We start from the raw sequence: 12,451 nt of genomic DNA, 5'->3' as shown, positions 1-12,451 counted from the left end.
GACCAAAGACCTTGGCAAGTAACTTGAATGCATTAGTTGCTCGACTGTAAGATACCTTGCCTTGGAGAAGCTACTAAAGTGTTGAATTGTTTTTAAGCGAAAATAATATGGCAAGCTTCACTTCCTTTAGTTTGCTTTAGTTTTAGTGAATGAAGTCTTAGAGAGCTATAAAAGTTGAATTGCTTAAGTATGTGCGTGGGAGTTGATTTGAGTTGATGTCAAATTCCTGTCTTAAAACATATAAAATATATAAATATTTCAAATAAATAATAATACATTAGTAATTTGAAAATAAATAAAAATAAAATTTTATAAATTTTATAATACATAAATATATGCAATAAAAAAAAAAAATATTTATTGTATAAAGATAAAAATTAAATATTTTCAAATATATACATTTTTAAACAAATATAAATACCATAAAATATGAATGTAAAAAAAACGTAAACTATTAAATTATTAAACATAAAATGTAGAAAAATACTTAAATGATTTAAGACCATATTTAAAATTAAAACTATATAAAACCAAATATAAATCGTTGTAATGTATAAATGTTAAATACAAAAATAAATAAATATTTGAAATTATAAAGAATTTATAAATAACAAATTTATAAAAATAAATGAAATTATGAATAAAAAAATAGTTAATACAATGTATAAAAATATTTAAAATGTTCAAAAAAATCTATAAAAAATACTTAACTAACATATGAAAATGTTTTAAACAGATAAATTCAATTCTAGACATAAAAAGTATTCAAAGGCTTTGCGGATGTATGCATAGTTTGTTCAAGAAACAAAATATTTTTATTCACAAATATGCTTGAAGGGTAGCTTGTCCGAAATACCCCTTGCTCACCATAGCAATAGGATAGGCAAAAATCAAGAAATCAACTTCAAATGCCGTCTTGACGGCCACTATGAATATTTCAAGCATGCTGCCACTTGTGTCTTAAGTTGCCATTTTTGTTCTGACTTAATTTTCGAAGTTGACTTTTAACTGATTTTATGCATTGTCATGGCTCTGCCATTGTGCCCAAAGTTTGTTGTTGTTGTTGTTGTTGTTGCTGGCCACAAAAAAGTTGCTGTTTAACGCTGCTGCCGATCAAATCAAATACAAATTTTTAGCTGCCTCGTTGACTCAAGTAGAAATACTTTTGTGCTCAGGCAAGCATCAAATATCGGACGAAAATAAAAAAAGATTATTTTGCTGTCAGCTTGCTGTGTATTTGAGTCAGCTACTAAAGTTGTTTAAGTCGACTTAAGTATGGTGTAGCTCCAGCTAAGACTTAACTTGTTGCAATCAGAGTGGAAATGCTTGCCAAGGACAAACCAAAAACTTGACTGACTTCTCCAGCTCCCTCTCTCTCTCTCTTCCTTTTATCTAAACATTTTCGAAGGTCGAAAAAACAAATCTGACTCTTAAATGCCAACGAAACTTTATATTTTTAAGCAACCCAAATGTGTTATAATTGCTGGCGCTGTCCTGTTCTTTGACCACCCACACTTGTAGCTCTTTCTCTCTCTGGCTCGCGTTGTAACTTTCTTTTTTCTTGTGGTTTTAAAGCTTTTAAGTAGCTGCAAAAAAAAAATACATTAATATACTTTTTATTTTGGCTACTTTTGACAAATGTTTAACTTGGATTTACTTTTTCTGTATCTTCTTTTGCGAGCTGCTGCTGCTGCTGCATACCAATTTCCAGCTAATGCACTAGAAACTTTGCATATTTAGTTGATTTCAAAGTTTTAATTATCTTTGAGATCCCAAAAGAACAGCAAAAAAAATGTCAAGAAAGGAGCTTGGTCAACGGAAGCGGAAGTTGCCATGGCAGTCAAGTTGACGCAACTTGCTTCACGTTTCTTGCGCTGTTTCTCTTGTTGTTGTTGTCGCCTCTGTACGCGACAAAGTAAGCAAAATGTGTGCGGGCGGCGCAAAAAACTTTGGCCAAAAACTCAGTCCAAAGCATTGAAAGCAGCTAAGAAAGACGAGCAAATGAAAGCGAAAGCGCAGCGCAAATTGCAACATGAATTACAATTTAGTCTGGCAACAGCATACAGACACACACAAACACACGCACACTCACACTTAGCCACGTGGCTTTATAAAAGCGAAAATCCTTATACAAAAAATAACACAAAAGCAGTTATTGTGCCGTCGTTCTTAAAGCAACAACGCCTCAACATGTTCTCAGCTGTCTGTTCATCTGTCTGTGTATTATTATTTTTTCTTATACCCTGTGTTATTGTGTGTGTATGTCGAAGGTGATATTGCAGATTTTGCTTTGAATTTTGTAAGTTAACTTCGTTTTAGGCATGAAGTTGGATGTTGGCTTTTTTTCGATTTTCTTGAAAAGTAATTGAATTTGTAGAGTATGATGGGCGGACTTTGAACTATGATTGAGATGAAATAGACCGCGTTGAAGAAGTAGCTGAACAAGATTGAAGATTGAAGCTCCATTTGCAACTGATGATTAAAGTGCTTAATATATAATCGGCATTCATTTTTGAAGATAAAATAAAAAATATTTATAAATTCGCTAAACTATTTGAGCAGACCTCGTCTAGTGGCTCATAGCCATAAACTCACTCCAGGGTATACTTAAGCCAAGCTCTCTAAAATATCTCATAATTGTTATGGTTCAGTTTAAATGCCTTTCACATAGCTGCTTGACAGCCTTGCCTTATCTCTCTCGCTATCTCTCTCTCTCTCTCTGTCTCTCTCACACCCCCTATTGAGTTTGCTGCAAGGCTGTTGCACGCTAAATGCTTAGATCGCATTTTGTATAATTTTTTTTTTTTTCACTTTCACGAAAGCACAAATTGTGCCCATTTTAAAATTAACGCTGCGTCAGCGACAGCAACATTTCCTTTTCTCGTTTTTCCTACTATTTTTCATTCACAATAATTTCGTGTATGAATTTGCTCGCAGCTTTAAGCAGAAACAACCTTCTATTTGGACTACTTTGTGGCCTTTGTCCCTGTGGGGTGACTTGATAAGCTTGTTTATGTTTACATTTCGGCTTGTTGATGACAGTTCCTTTGATTTTTCTGTTTTTTTTTTTTTTTTTGTATTTTATTTAACTATCCCTTTTTATTAAGCTTTGCTTCATCTGCGCAGAGGTTGGGACGGAAGTTGGCAGGAAATACTTGCTAATAAATGGGCATGTGTCAAAATTTTGGGGTACTTTTTGCGTGGTTGATTTAGATGTATGTGTGTGCGCGCATATGTGTGTACTCTAATGAAATTTACGCCCCAGCGCAAGTAGACTTTGAGGGGTCAAAAATGATATTAGCACCAAATGCCATTAGCTGCTATGAAAAACTAATTTATTCGTTTCGCTAAAGTTGCAAACAATTTTTTTCTTCTTCGAACTGAAGTTTTAACTCAATTTTTTACTTTTGCGAGACATTGAGTGACAGAATATAATTTGCAAATGAAATGTTTTGTTCTTTAAACGTATTTAAATGTAGAGATACATTTTTTGGCCAGTTTCTGGAGCTGACCCCATTTAGTCAAGCTAAAAGCTAAGTTGACTATACAAATTCAAATCCGTGCACTTTCCTCTTGAAGAATAATTTTTGATTAGCAACACTGATCATTTTTAAAAAAATAAAGAAATACTCGTATACATTATTTGTAATATAAAATTTTTTAATTGCCGCTGAGGTGTTTCACGCCTTTCTCGAAACTCACAAAAATCTTGCTCTTTAAGGTTTCCAGAGTCGTTAAGACCTTGCTGCAAATCTTCGTGACTTTGGCAAAACTAAATTGACTTTTATGGTTTCCTTTACTTGTGGTTTCCTCTTTACATTGACTCTGCATAGAAATCCAATTCGGAATAAAAAAAAAGAAATTTATATGGTTATAAAAACATATACTTTTCTTACCTTTCTTTAGCGTGTGTAATCTAAAAAATGGAGTAACTGAATTTGTATTTACTTTGGCTGAATATGTGCCAAATTTGTGAGTTCAATCTCAGCGAATTTAGCTTGAATTACTGAAATTTTATGTGGACTTTAAAGAAGAGGTTGAATATCATAAAAACGTATTGCTGATTTGAAACAAGCCTGATTTTTGCAGGCAGCAAAGAAGGAGTTACTTCTAGGAGCTTATTGAAGTTTAGCTCGAATAGGTTTAGAGACTGCTGACAGACAGACAAAGAGAGAAATTAATTGAATTAATTGTTGATTTCAATCAAGAATATATATAAATATATAAAATAAATATATATATATTTAAAATCTATGTATACTGCCTGTTTGACACCTCTTAATCAAAATTTCACACTACGAAAACCATTTTCATTGGATACAAGAAACCAAAGACAAAAATTTCCATAAATTCTAGACTATGTTTCACGAGCAAATAAAAAACATAAATATTATTTTACAGTTAGTTCCATTGATAGTTTTACTGTCGCTGTGTCAACAATCGACGTGTGCATAAAACGAAAAACCGAACCAACTCTGCAGCAACAACAATGCAACTCGTCTAACAATTTATCTCGTTACAACCAATTTTTTATTCTCTCTCTCTCTCCCTCTCTATTTCTATCTATCTATGCATCTAATGGATAGGAATCACACATTCATCTTGTCAAATTGACGCGTCTGCTGCGCCTGGCCAGGCTATTGCAAAAAATTGATCGATATTCACAGCATACGGCCATGATTCTGACGCTGCTGATGTTTTCATTTACACTAGCCGCACACTGGCTCGCCTGCATCTGGTATGTCATCGCTGTGAAGGAGTACGAATGGTTTCCCGAGAGTAACATTGGTGAGTAGAGAGGTTAGCTGAGCGGCCAGTGCTAGTCCAAAAGCCAAGGTCACTTGGGAGTCCAGCAAGCTCATTCACACACACACACACACACAAAAACACACACGTGTGACTGTTGCCTGTGTGTGTTAGTTGGACAGTAATTTGGTTAGTTTGCCGCCAGCGTTGATTGTGTTTGCCTGGCTCGTCAAACGCCAAATGAAATCGTTGCTTTTCCCCGCTTTGGTACACACACAAGCAGTCTCACACACACGTTGGCGCATATTTTGACTAATGTATTCCGTTGTTGAAAGCCACGTCAAAAAGTTTAAAATCAGCTCATGTGTAAAGCTATTTAGAGAGCAGCCAAAATGTTTGGTTATTAGCACATACAAATCGCAAAGTTTTGCATAAAACTCCAGCCAAACAATATCAAATCAGCGTTTATTGTAATTTAAGGAGGTAAGTGTGTGTGTGAGTGTGCGTGAGCGAGTCCTAAAAACTTTTTATTGCTACCTTGCGAATACCCTTAACTGGCATTGGTTAGCTGACAATGTAGCAGTCAAAGCAAATAGAAACAAGCGAGACGGGCGTTACCGACTGCCTAATACTCGTTTATTGTGGTAAATGTAAAGAGGGACTCTACAGTAGCTTAATTATTAACTGTTTTATATCTAACTTATAGTTTTTTCCCTTTTGCCTGATCATGTGTGTCAAATATTTAATAGAAATTAAATTTTTATATTTATAAACATTTTGTCATCAGAATGTTTATACACTTTAAAATAATATATGCATATTTCTGCTACATAAAATATGAAAATGAAAAATTTAGAAAGTTTCACAATTAATTTGTTTTACATTTTTTATAACATTTAAATTTTTTGATTTTTCATTAAAATATTAATAGTTTTTTTTTAAATTAAAAATAAAATGGAATAAATGCCAAACTCTCATTTGTTTTAGATTTTTGTAAGTTTTTAATTTGTTTGTTTTTCAATAAAAAAAAATATAAAAAATTTCTTCAAATTGTTTTTTAAATATCTAATTTTATTTTTAATATTTAGAAAATATTACTTATTTTAATACTTTCTACAAAATTAATTAAAAATGAGTCGAAAAGTTTTTTATATTTTAGATTTTTTGTATTTAATTGTCAGATAAGAATATTTCGGCTTCACGAGTCAGAATAAAACGTAAATCAAAGCTAACTGAAACTTTCTAACAATAGCCATTAAGTATACAACTTCTTCAAAAGCACTTCAGCTAGCTGGTCAACCCAATCTCACACACAGTGCTCACCTTATTAAAACTTACCTTTTGGCGGTGCGAGGGCAAAACAAAGTTTCCTAATTCTGGCAGACATTAGCGAAAACTAAGTCTTTTAACTGACAAAACTTATCTTTTGATTTATTAGGTATGATACCCTGTAAATATGCTACAAAGAAAGGGTATGCAAGCTTTATAGAAGTTAGACTTTAGCTGACACAAAATTGATTTGCGAAATTTCTAACAAATTGTTCCTTATAACAATTCGAAATTCTCTAGGGTATCTAATAGTCAGAACGATACGATTTTAAAATGTAAGCAAATTAGCAGTTATTTAAGCATTATGTGTGTGGGAGTATGTGTATATTTGTGTGTGTGTATTCGCTGGCTAAATTGTAATATTCATCATGGATAAGCTGAAAAAATCATAAACAAAAAGCAACAACAAATTGCCAGTTACTTTTCACATGAATAAACTGTGAAAATGATACACATTAAATACTCGTACGACCCTGTTGCTGCTGCTTCTGCTGCTGCTGCTGCCGGTCCTAGAGTTACAACAAAAATCGAATAGAAGGTAGAAGAAAATTCACAAACTGCCATTTGGCATTTGGCATTCGGCGTTTGACGTTTCCTTTGCCTATTTGGGCTGTGCCCAAGCATTTGGCCGGATTTGACACGGATTCTGTGTTGCGTGTGCTCTGACAGCTTACCAGTTGATACTGTTTGATGGACAGCCAGCAAAAGTCAGACGAAAGTTTGGGCCAAGTCATTGTCAGTTTAATAAGCGGCTAAATTACACAAACACATGGGTGTGCGTGTGTGTGTGTGTGTGTGCAAACAGGAATTTGCTAATGCCTGATTTAACTAAAGAAAGTTTATTATATAAACTATATATATGTATATTTATTTTTCCTTCTTTTTCTTGTACGACTTCTACTTCTTTTCGTTCTATTCCTGTTAAAAATCTTGAAGTCTTGTTCACAGGTTGGCTGCAGCTGTTGGCCGAGAGAAAAAATGCCTCCGTTGCCATACTGACAACGGCCGAAACTTACTCGACCGCGTTGTATTTCACATTCACCAGCCTCACCTCTGTGGGCTTTGGCAATGTGTCGGCGAATACAACAGCCGAGAAGGTTTTCACCATTATAATGATGTTGATTGGCGGTAGGTAATCAGCCTTGTGTTGGCGTATGAGAGCGATCCCGTCCCTCTCACTCTCTCGCTGTTTCTGTGTCTCAGCTTATAGGAAATCACATTTTATTTCAACCATTAAATTCTCTCAATTTGTACCTTTGACAACGCAGCCTTGATGCATGCCGTGGTCTTTGGTAATGTGACGGCCATCATACAGCGCATGTACTCACGTCGTTCCCTTTACGAGAGCAAATGGCGCGACCTGAAGGATTTCGTGGCTCTGCATAATGTGAGTATTAAATTGTTAAATATTTCAGCTTGATGATATGAACGCTTTAACACTTTGTTGCCAATAACTAGACGCGTGAGTAAACGTAGCTTATGTTTCTCTGTTGCTGCTTTGGCTTTTGCCAGCCTATCTACAGTGATTCATAACTGTTGCTATCAACTGCACTCAAGTGCTGCTTGGGCTGGGCTCATTAAAACTCAATGGGCGATTGGAAAACCGCAAATGGCCCTGAGTCAGAGGAAATGAATTCCTCTCGCTTAGCTTATACCTTATGCAGCTCATGTGCTCAGTTTTTAATGGAATGCAGCACGCATTTGCCAAATGCCACGCAACATTAGACCAGCAGGATGCGAGGGCAGCCGCATAAGCGAGCTCTTGAGCTGGCTGCCAGCAGCGAGCTGCCTTGCTGCGAATGGGCTATGTTTAGATGCGAGACGTGACCACGCTCGCAACCTGTTGATGACACAATCTTGCACGCGCTCACAATTACTACTGCGTAGCCAGTTGCCACGCGGCGTATACGCAATACGCAGCGTAATTAAGTGCATTTGTGCAGCGCGTGTGCATAAAATGCATGAAAATGAGATGAAGCAACATAAAAACAAGCGAAAGGATTGCAAGCGGCTGGCACGACTGGCCAATGCGCGCTCAGAATTGCATATGCAGCTGGCAGCTTCGAGCTTAGTGAGATTAAAATTATATATTAAAAAATATATATATAAAATAGCTGTTAGAATTTATGGCAGTTTTATTAGATTTATATATATAAAATATATTTTAAATCATATTATAAATAAAGTCAAATCCAATATGCTTTCCGCAATCTCTAATCGCATCTCATTAGCTAAATATCTGTTATAAATAAGAGATAAAAAACGAAAGCCATTATAACTATTATTTGCATTTGCTTTTGCTTGTGTATTCCAGATGCCCAAGGAGCTGAAGCAGCGCATTGAGGACTACTTTCAAACTTCTTGGTCACTCAGCCATGGCATTGATATCTACGAGGTAAACTATGAAAGGAAAGCCTCTGTCTGTATCTGTGTGTGTGTGTGTGTGTGTGTGTGTGTGTCTGTCCATACGTAAATCATTTATGCCCACAGACAAAAGTTGTCGACGCAGCGCAAAATCTTTTGGCATTGGCCAATCGGTGCGGCTTCATTGGCATTTTGATATGTCTGTGCCTTTAATTAAGCAAATGCCTGTTGGGCATATATATACATATACATATATATATACATATATATATATATGTATATACAACAACTATGGTTGAAGTCAGCTATCAGTTGTGCTTGTGTGTGCCTCGTCTATGTGGCTTATTGATTGGCATTGGGCTAAAATGGCAAGAGACTGAATCCTTTTTGATTGCATGTCAGCCAGCAGGTTGCATATATTGATAGGTAGCCTGGGAATTGATATAGCAAAAAGTATTTTCATTTCAATTTATTGAAGTTTAATTATAATCTCATTGAGAGCATTATTTTTTTGTAATATTTCATATATTTAATTAAACAAAAATTAAATATATTAAATTTTATTTAATATATAAAAAAATAAATATATTAAGCATATTTAATTTTTGTTTGCTTATTATTTAGTTGTATTTTAAAATTAATTTTTATGATGATTTATGATATTTATGAAAAATTATATTTAATGATATATATATATATATATATATATATTTTTTTTTTTTATTATATTTTACGTTATCCTCATTTTTAATAATAAATTCTATTTTATTTTTTAAGATTTGATAATTGATATGGAAGCCTAAATATTTTGTAATAAATATTAAAAAAAGATTGATATATATATTTTTTTTAATTTCATTAAATTTAAAAGAAATAAAATATACCACAAAAACTTTGGCTTCTTATTTTTTTTTTTTTTTATTAAATTATTTTAACTTTATTGCATTTAGGAAGTCTTTAATTTTTGCTAATATCAATACTTTTTGTATATTAAAGATTTTAATATTGACAATGTCTCAAACACATTTATATTTTAACTCTCCGCAACTTTCACGAAGTGTCCTCAAAGAACTCTCGCTGTCTGTCCATTACCTGATAAGATATTGCATGCATATTCGAAAGTCATAATTGAATTGCATATGCTTGTAGGATGTTGGGTCAGTCTGAATATCAATGGGAATACACATACTTATATTGATGGCAAATGAATTGAGTTTTATTTATAGCTCGGATTTTAATTGAACTGCTGCGAATTTGCATTTGTTTTTGCGTCCTTTGCGCCCTGTGCGCCCTTTCTGCGAAATCAATAATGCACCGCAGCGCAAAGCAATCATAATTCCATTTGTAGCTTCATTAAATCTGACCTAGCATGGGGTAAATCCATTTAAGTTTCAGTTTCAACCTGAAGTTTTACGATAAACTTTTGCCCTATGCGCACAGCATGCAAAGTTCTTCCCCCCTGTCGCCGTCCCCTATACACTTAGCCCTTCGCTGTCGCTAGTGCGCTTCATTCAACTTGCGGACGTGGCAAATTGGCACAGAGCGTCCAACTTTGTTGCAGTGCAACTCTTGCATTTTATGCAGGACAAGTATGGGAATTCGGCATACCATTCACTAATTGCCGCTATCATAGCAAAAGCCAAACAAAAGAGCGCGCTCTTGCTGCGAGTGTTAACATTTTGCGCTGCACTTTCAGTTGCTATTAGCTGGAAATTAATTAGCGCCGCTCGCATCAAATGTTTTGCTTTGATGTTTGCAGCAAAATGCTGACAGCTTCTGCCTGCAGAACTTTTCAATGTCTGTCAGTCACACGCTTCAATGGCATGGTCAGGCTTTTGGCGTAACTCCTCACAGGGCTTAGGCCTGTCTTTTCTCCTACCCAAACTTGGCTAATTAATTTGGGCTTGCAAACTGATTTTGATGCAGCAGCCACTAACAAATTTGCTCCGTTCGCAACAGAAAATTAAAGCTACATATAGAGCGTGTTTCAACTGAGTTGAAATACACAAGGGCTGAAGTCTGCTGAAAACTGTGAAAGGTTTTTTTTTTTGAAAATTCGGCTTATGGAAATCCATTCAAATCATGCGTAATAAGTCTGTACGTAAAAGGTTCTTAAGGAATTATTGTATTTTAACAGGCAGCTGCATGTGAATCGCCAGTTGGCAGTCTTAGATGCTTTGTAGTTCAAGTTTTTGTGCTAAAAGCTTTAGTCGTATACTAGATTAGTGAAATTTGTAGCTTGGACTAGTAAAAGTTGTAGTTATATGAGTTTTAGTAGTTGTAAAAATATTTGTAGTAGAAGTAGAATAAATAAAATCAAAACAAGTAGGCAATAGTTTAAGTAGTACTCGTAGTATTAATTGTAGTAGTAGTAGTTGTTGTAGTAGCAGTAGAAGTAGTAGTAGTAGTAGTAGTAATAGTAGTAGTAGTAATAGTAATAGTAGAAGTAGTAGTAAAAGTAGTAGTAAGAGTAGTAATAGTAATAGTAGAAGTAGTAGTAAAAGTAGTAGTAAGAGCAGTAATAGTAATAGTAGAAGTAGTAGTAACAGAAGTAGTAGTAAAAGTAGTAGTAAGAGTAGTAATAGTAAAAGTAGAAATAGTAGTAGTAAGAGTAGTAGTAGTGAAAGTAGTAGTAGTAGTTAGAATGGAAATAGTAAGAGTAGTAGTAGTAGTAGTAGTAGTAAAAGTAGTAGTAAGAGTAGTAGTAGTAAAAGTAGTAATAGTAGTAGTAGTAGAAGTAGTAGTAAGAGTAGTAGTAGTAGTAAGAATGGAAATAGTAAGAGTAGTAGTAGTAGTAGTAGTAGTAGTAGTAAAAGTAGTAGTAAGAGTAGTAGTAGTAAAAGTAGTATTAGTAGTAGTAGTAAAAGTAGTAGTAGTAGTAGTAGTAAAAGTAGTAGTAAGAGTAGTAGTAGTAAAAGTAGTATTAGTAGTAGTAGTAAAAGTAGTAGTAGTAGTAGTAGTAAAAGTAGTAATAGTAGTAGTAAGAATAGTAATAGTAAGAGTAGTAGTAGTAGTAGTAGCAGTAGTAGTTAGAGTAGTATTAGAAGTAAAAAAGTGTAGTGTAGTAGTAAGGATAAATACAAGTTGTAGTAAGAGTATTAAAAAGAGTAGTTAGAGGAGTAATAGTAGCGATTAGTAGCAGTAGCTGTACCTAAGATAATTTGTAGTCAATCAGTAGTGAATCCAAAAGCAAAAAGGTTAGGTTGAAGCCAACTCCGTGGCTTTTAGTTCGCTTCGTTTACCTAGTGGACATAGTAGCCCATGCTATTAGCCTGGCACTATTCAATATTTGTCTATTTTAAATAAATTCAGATTCATATTGAGAGATGAAAGGTGCCCTAAGACAAATTTATTTTTAGATTATTTAATAAGCTAATAAGTTATCTTAAGAGAGAGAGGAAGAGAGAGTGATATGGAGAGAGCAAGACTTCAAAGCAAATGGTTTCTTAAACACTCAATAAGACTTAGCCAAATCCACAGCCAAGCTGTTTATTCGTTATAAATACTCACAATATGTTGCAGATTTATGTGCCTAATGCATGTGATTTGTTCCTAAAACAAATACGTTTAAATCAAAATTTAATTTAATTACATTTGGGAAACATGAACGAGACAGCCAGACACAAATACTCCTCCATATGGCATGCAAAATGTTGCGCCAGTTGCCAGGCGGCAGTAAATTAAATTGTTAATTTATTGCTCATGAAAATTAACTGGCAAAATGTCAGAGCTCTACGCTGGCCCCCGCCCAAACTGCTCGACAATTCAGAGTGTTCACTGTATCAGAAATTGTGTTGGCGTGTTTGCGCGTAATTCCGAATGCGAACTTGGCGAACTGGGTGAACTTGGCCAGCACAATGAAATGCCCTGCGTTTAGTTGGCTGACATACGCCCTTTGAGTTCTGTGGCCCCACGTATTTTTCGGGGTCCTAACTTGTTATGCTTGCTTAATAAAGTTAAAGGGGTATATGGGTTTTGCTCTAGGGAATGTCTTTACCTCTCTATTAAAGCT

General features: G+C 34.6%; 1 protein-coding gene across 1 annotated transcript in view; it reads left to right on the top strand.

Annotated features, from left to right (window-relative positions):
• The window catches only part of LOC111597675 (potassium voltage-gated channel subfamily H member 8), a 74,560-nt gene that overhangs the window by 52,300 nt on the left and 9,809 nt on the right, over positions 1-12,451 (top strand). Inside the window, exons 10-13 of the mRNA XM_030225073.1 lie at positions 4,587-4,788; positions 7,024-7,203; positions 7,344-7,462; positions 8,390-8,470. Of these exons, the coding sequence (XP_030080933.1) occupies positions 4,587-4,788; positions 7,024-7,203; positions 7,344-7,462; positions 8,390-8,470 (582 nt within the window). The remainder of the gene's footprint in view (positions 1-4,586; positions 4,789-7,023; positions 7,204-7,343; positions 7,463-8,389; positions 8,471-12,451) is intronic.

This window comes from Drosophila hydei, unplaced genomic scaffold, assembly GCF_003285905.1.
Source record: "Drosophila hydei strain 15085-1641.00,03,60 unplaced genomic scaffold, DhydRS2 tig00008122-arrow-pilon, whole genome shotgun sequence".
Taxonomy (NCBI): domain Eukaryota; kingdom Metazoa; phylum Arthropoda; class Insecta; order Diptera; family Drosophilidae; genus Drosophila; species Drosophila hydei.
This window is presented reverse-complemented; position numbering and strand designations above follow the sequence as displayed.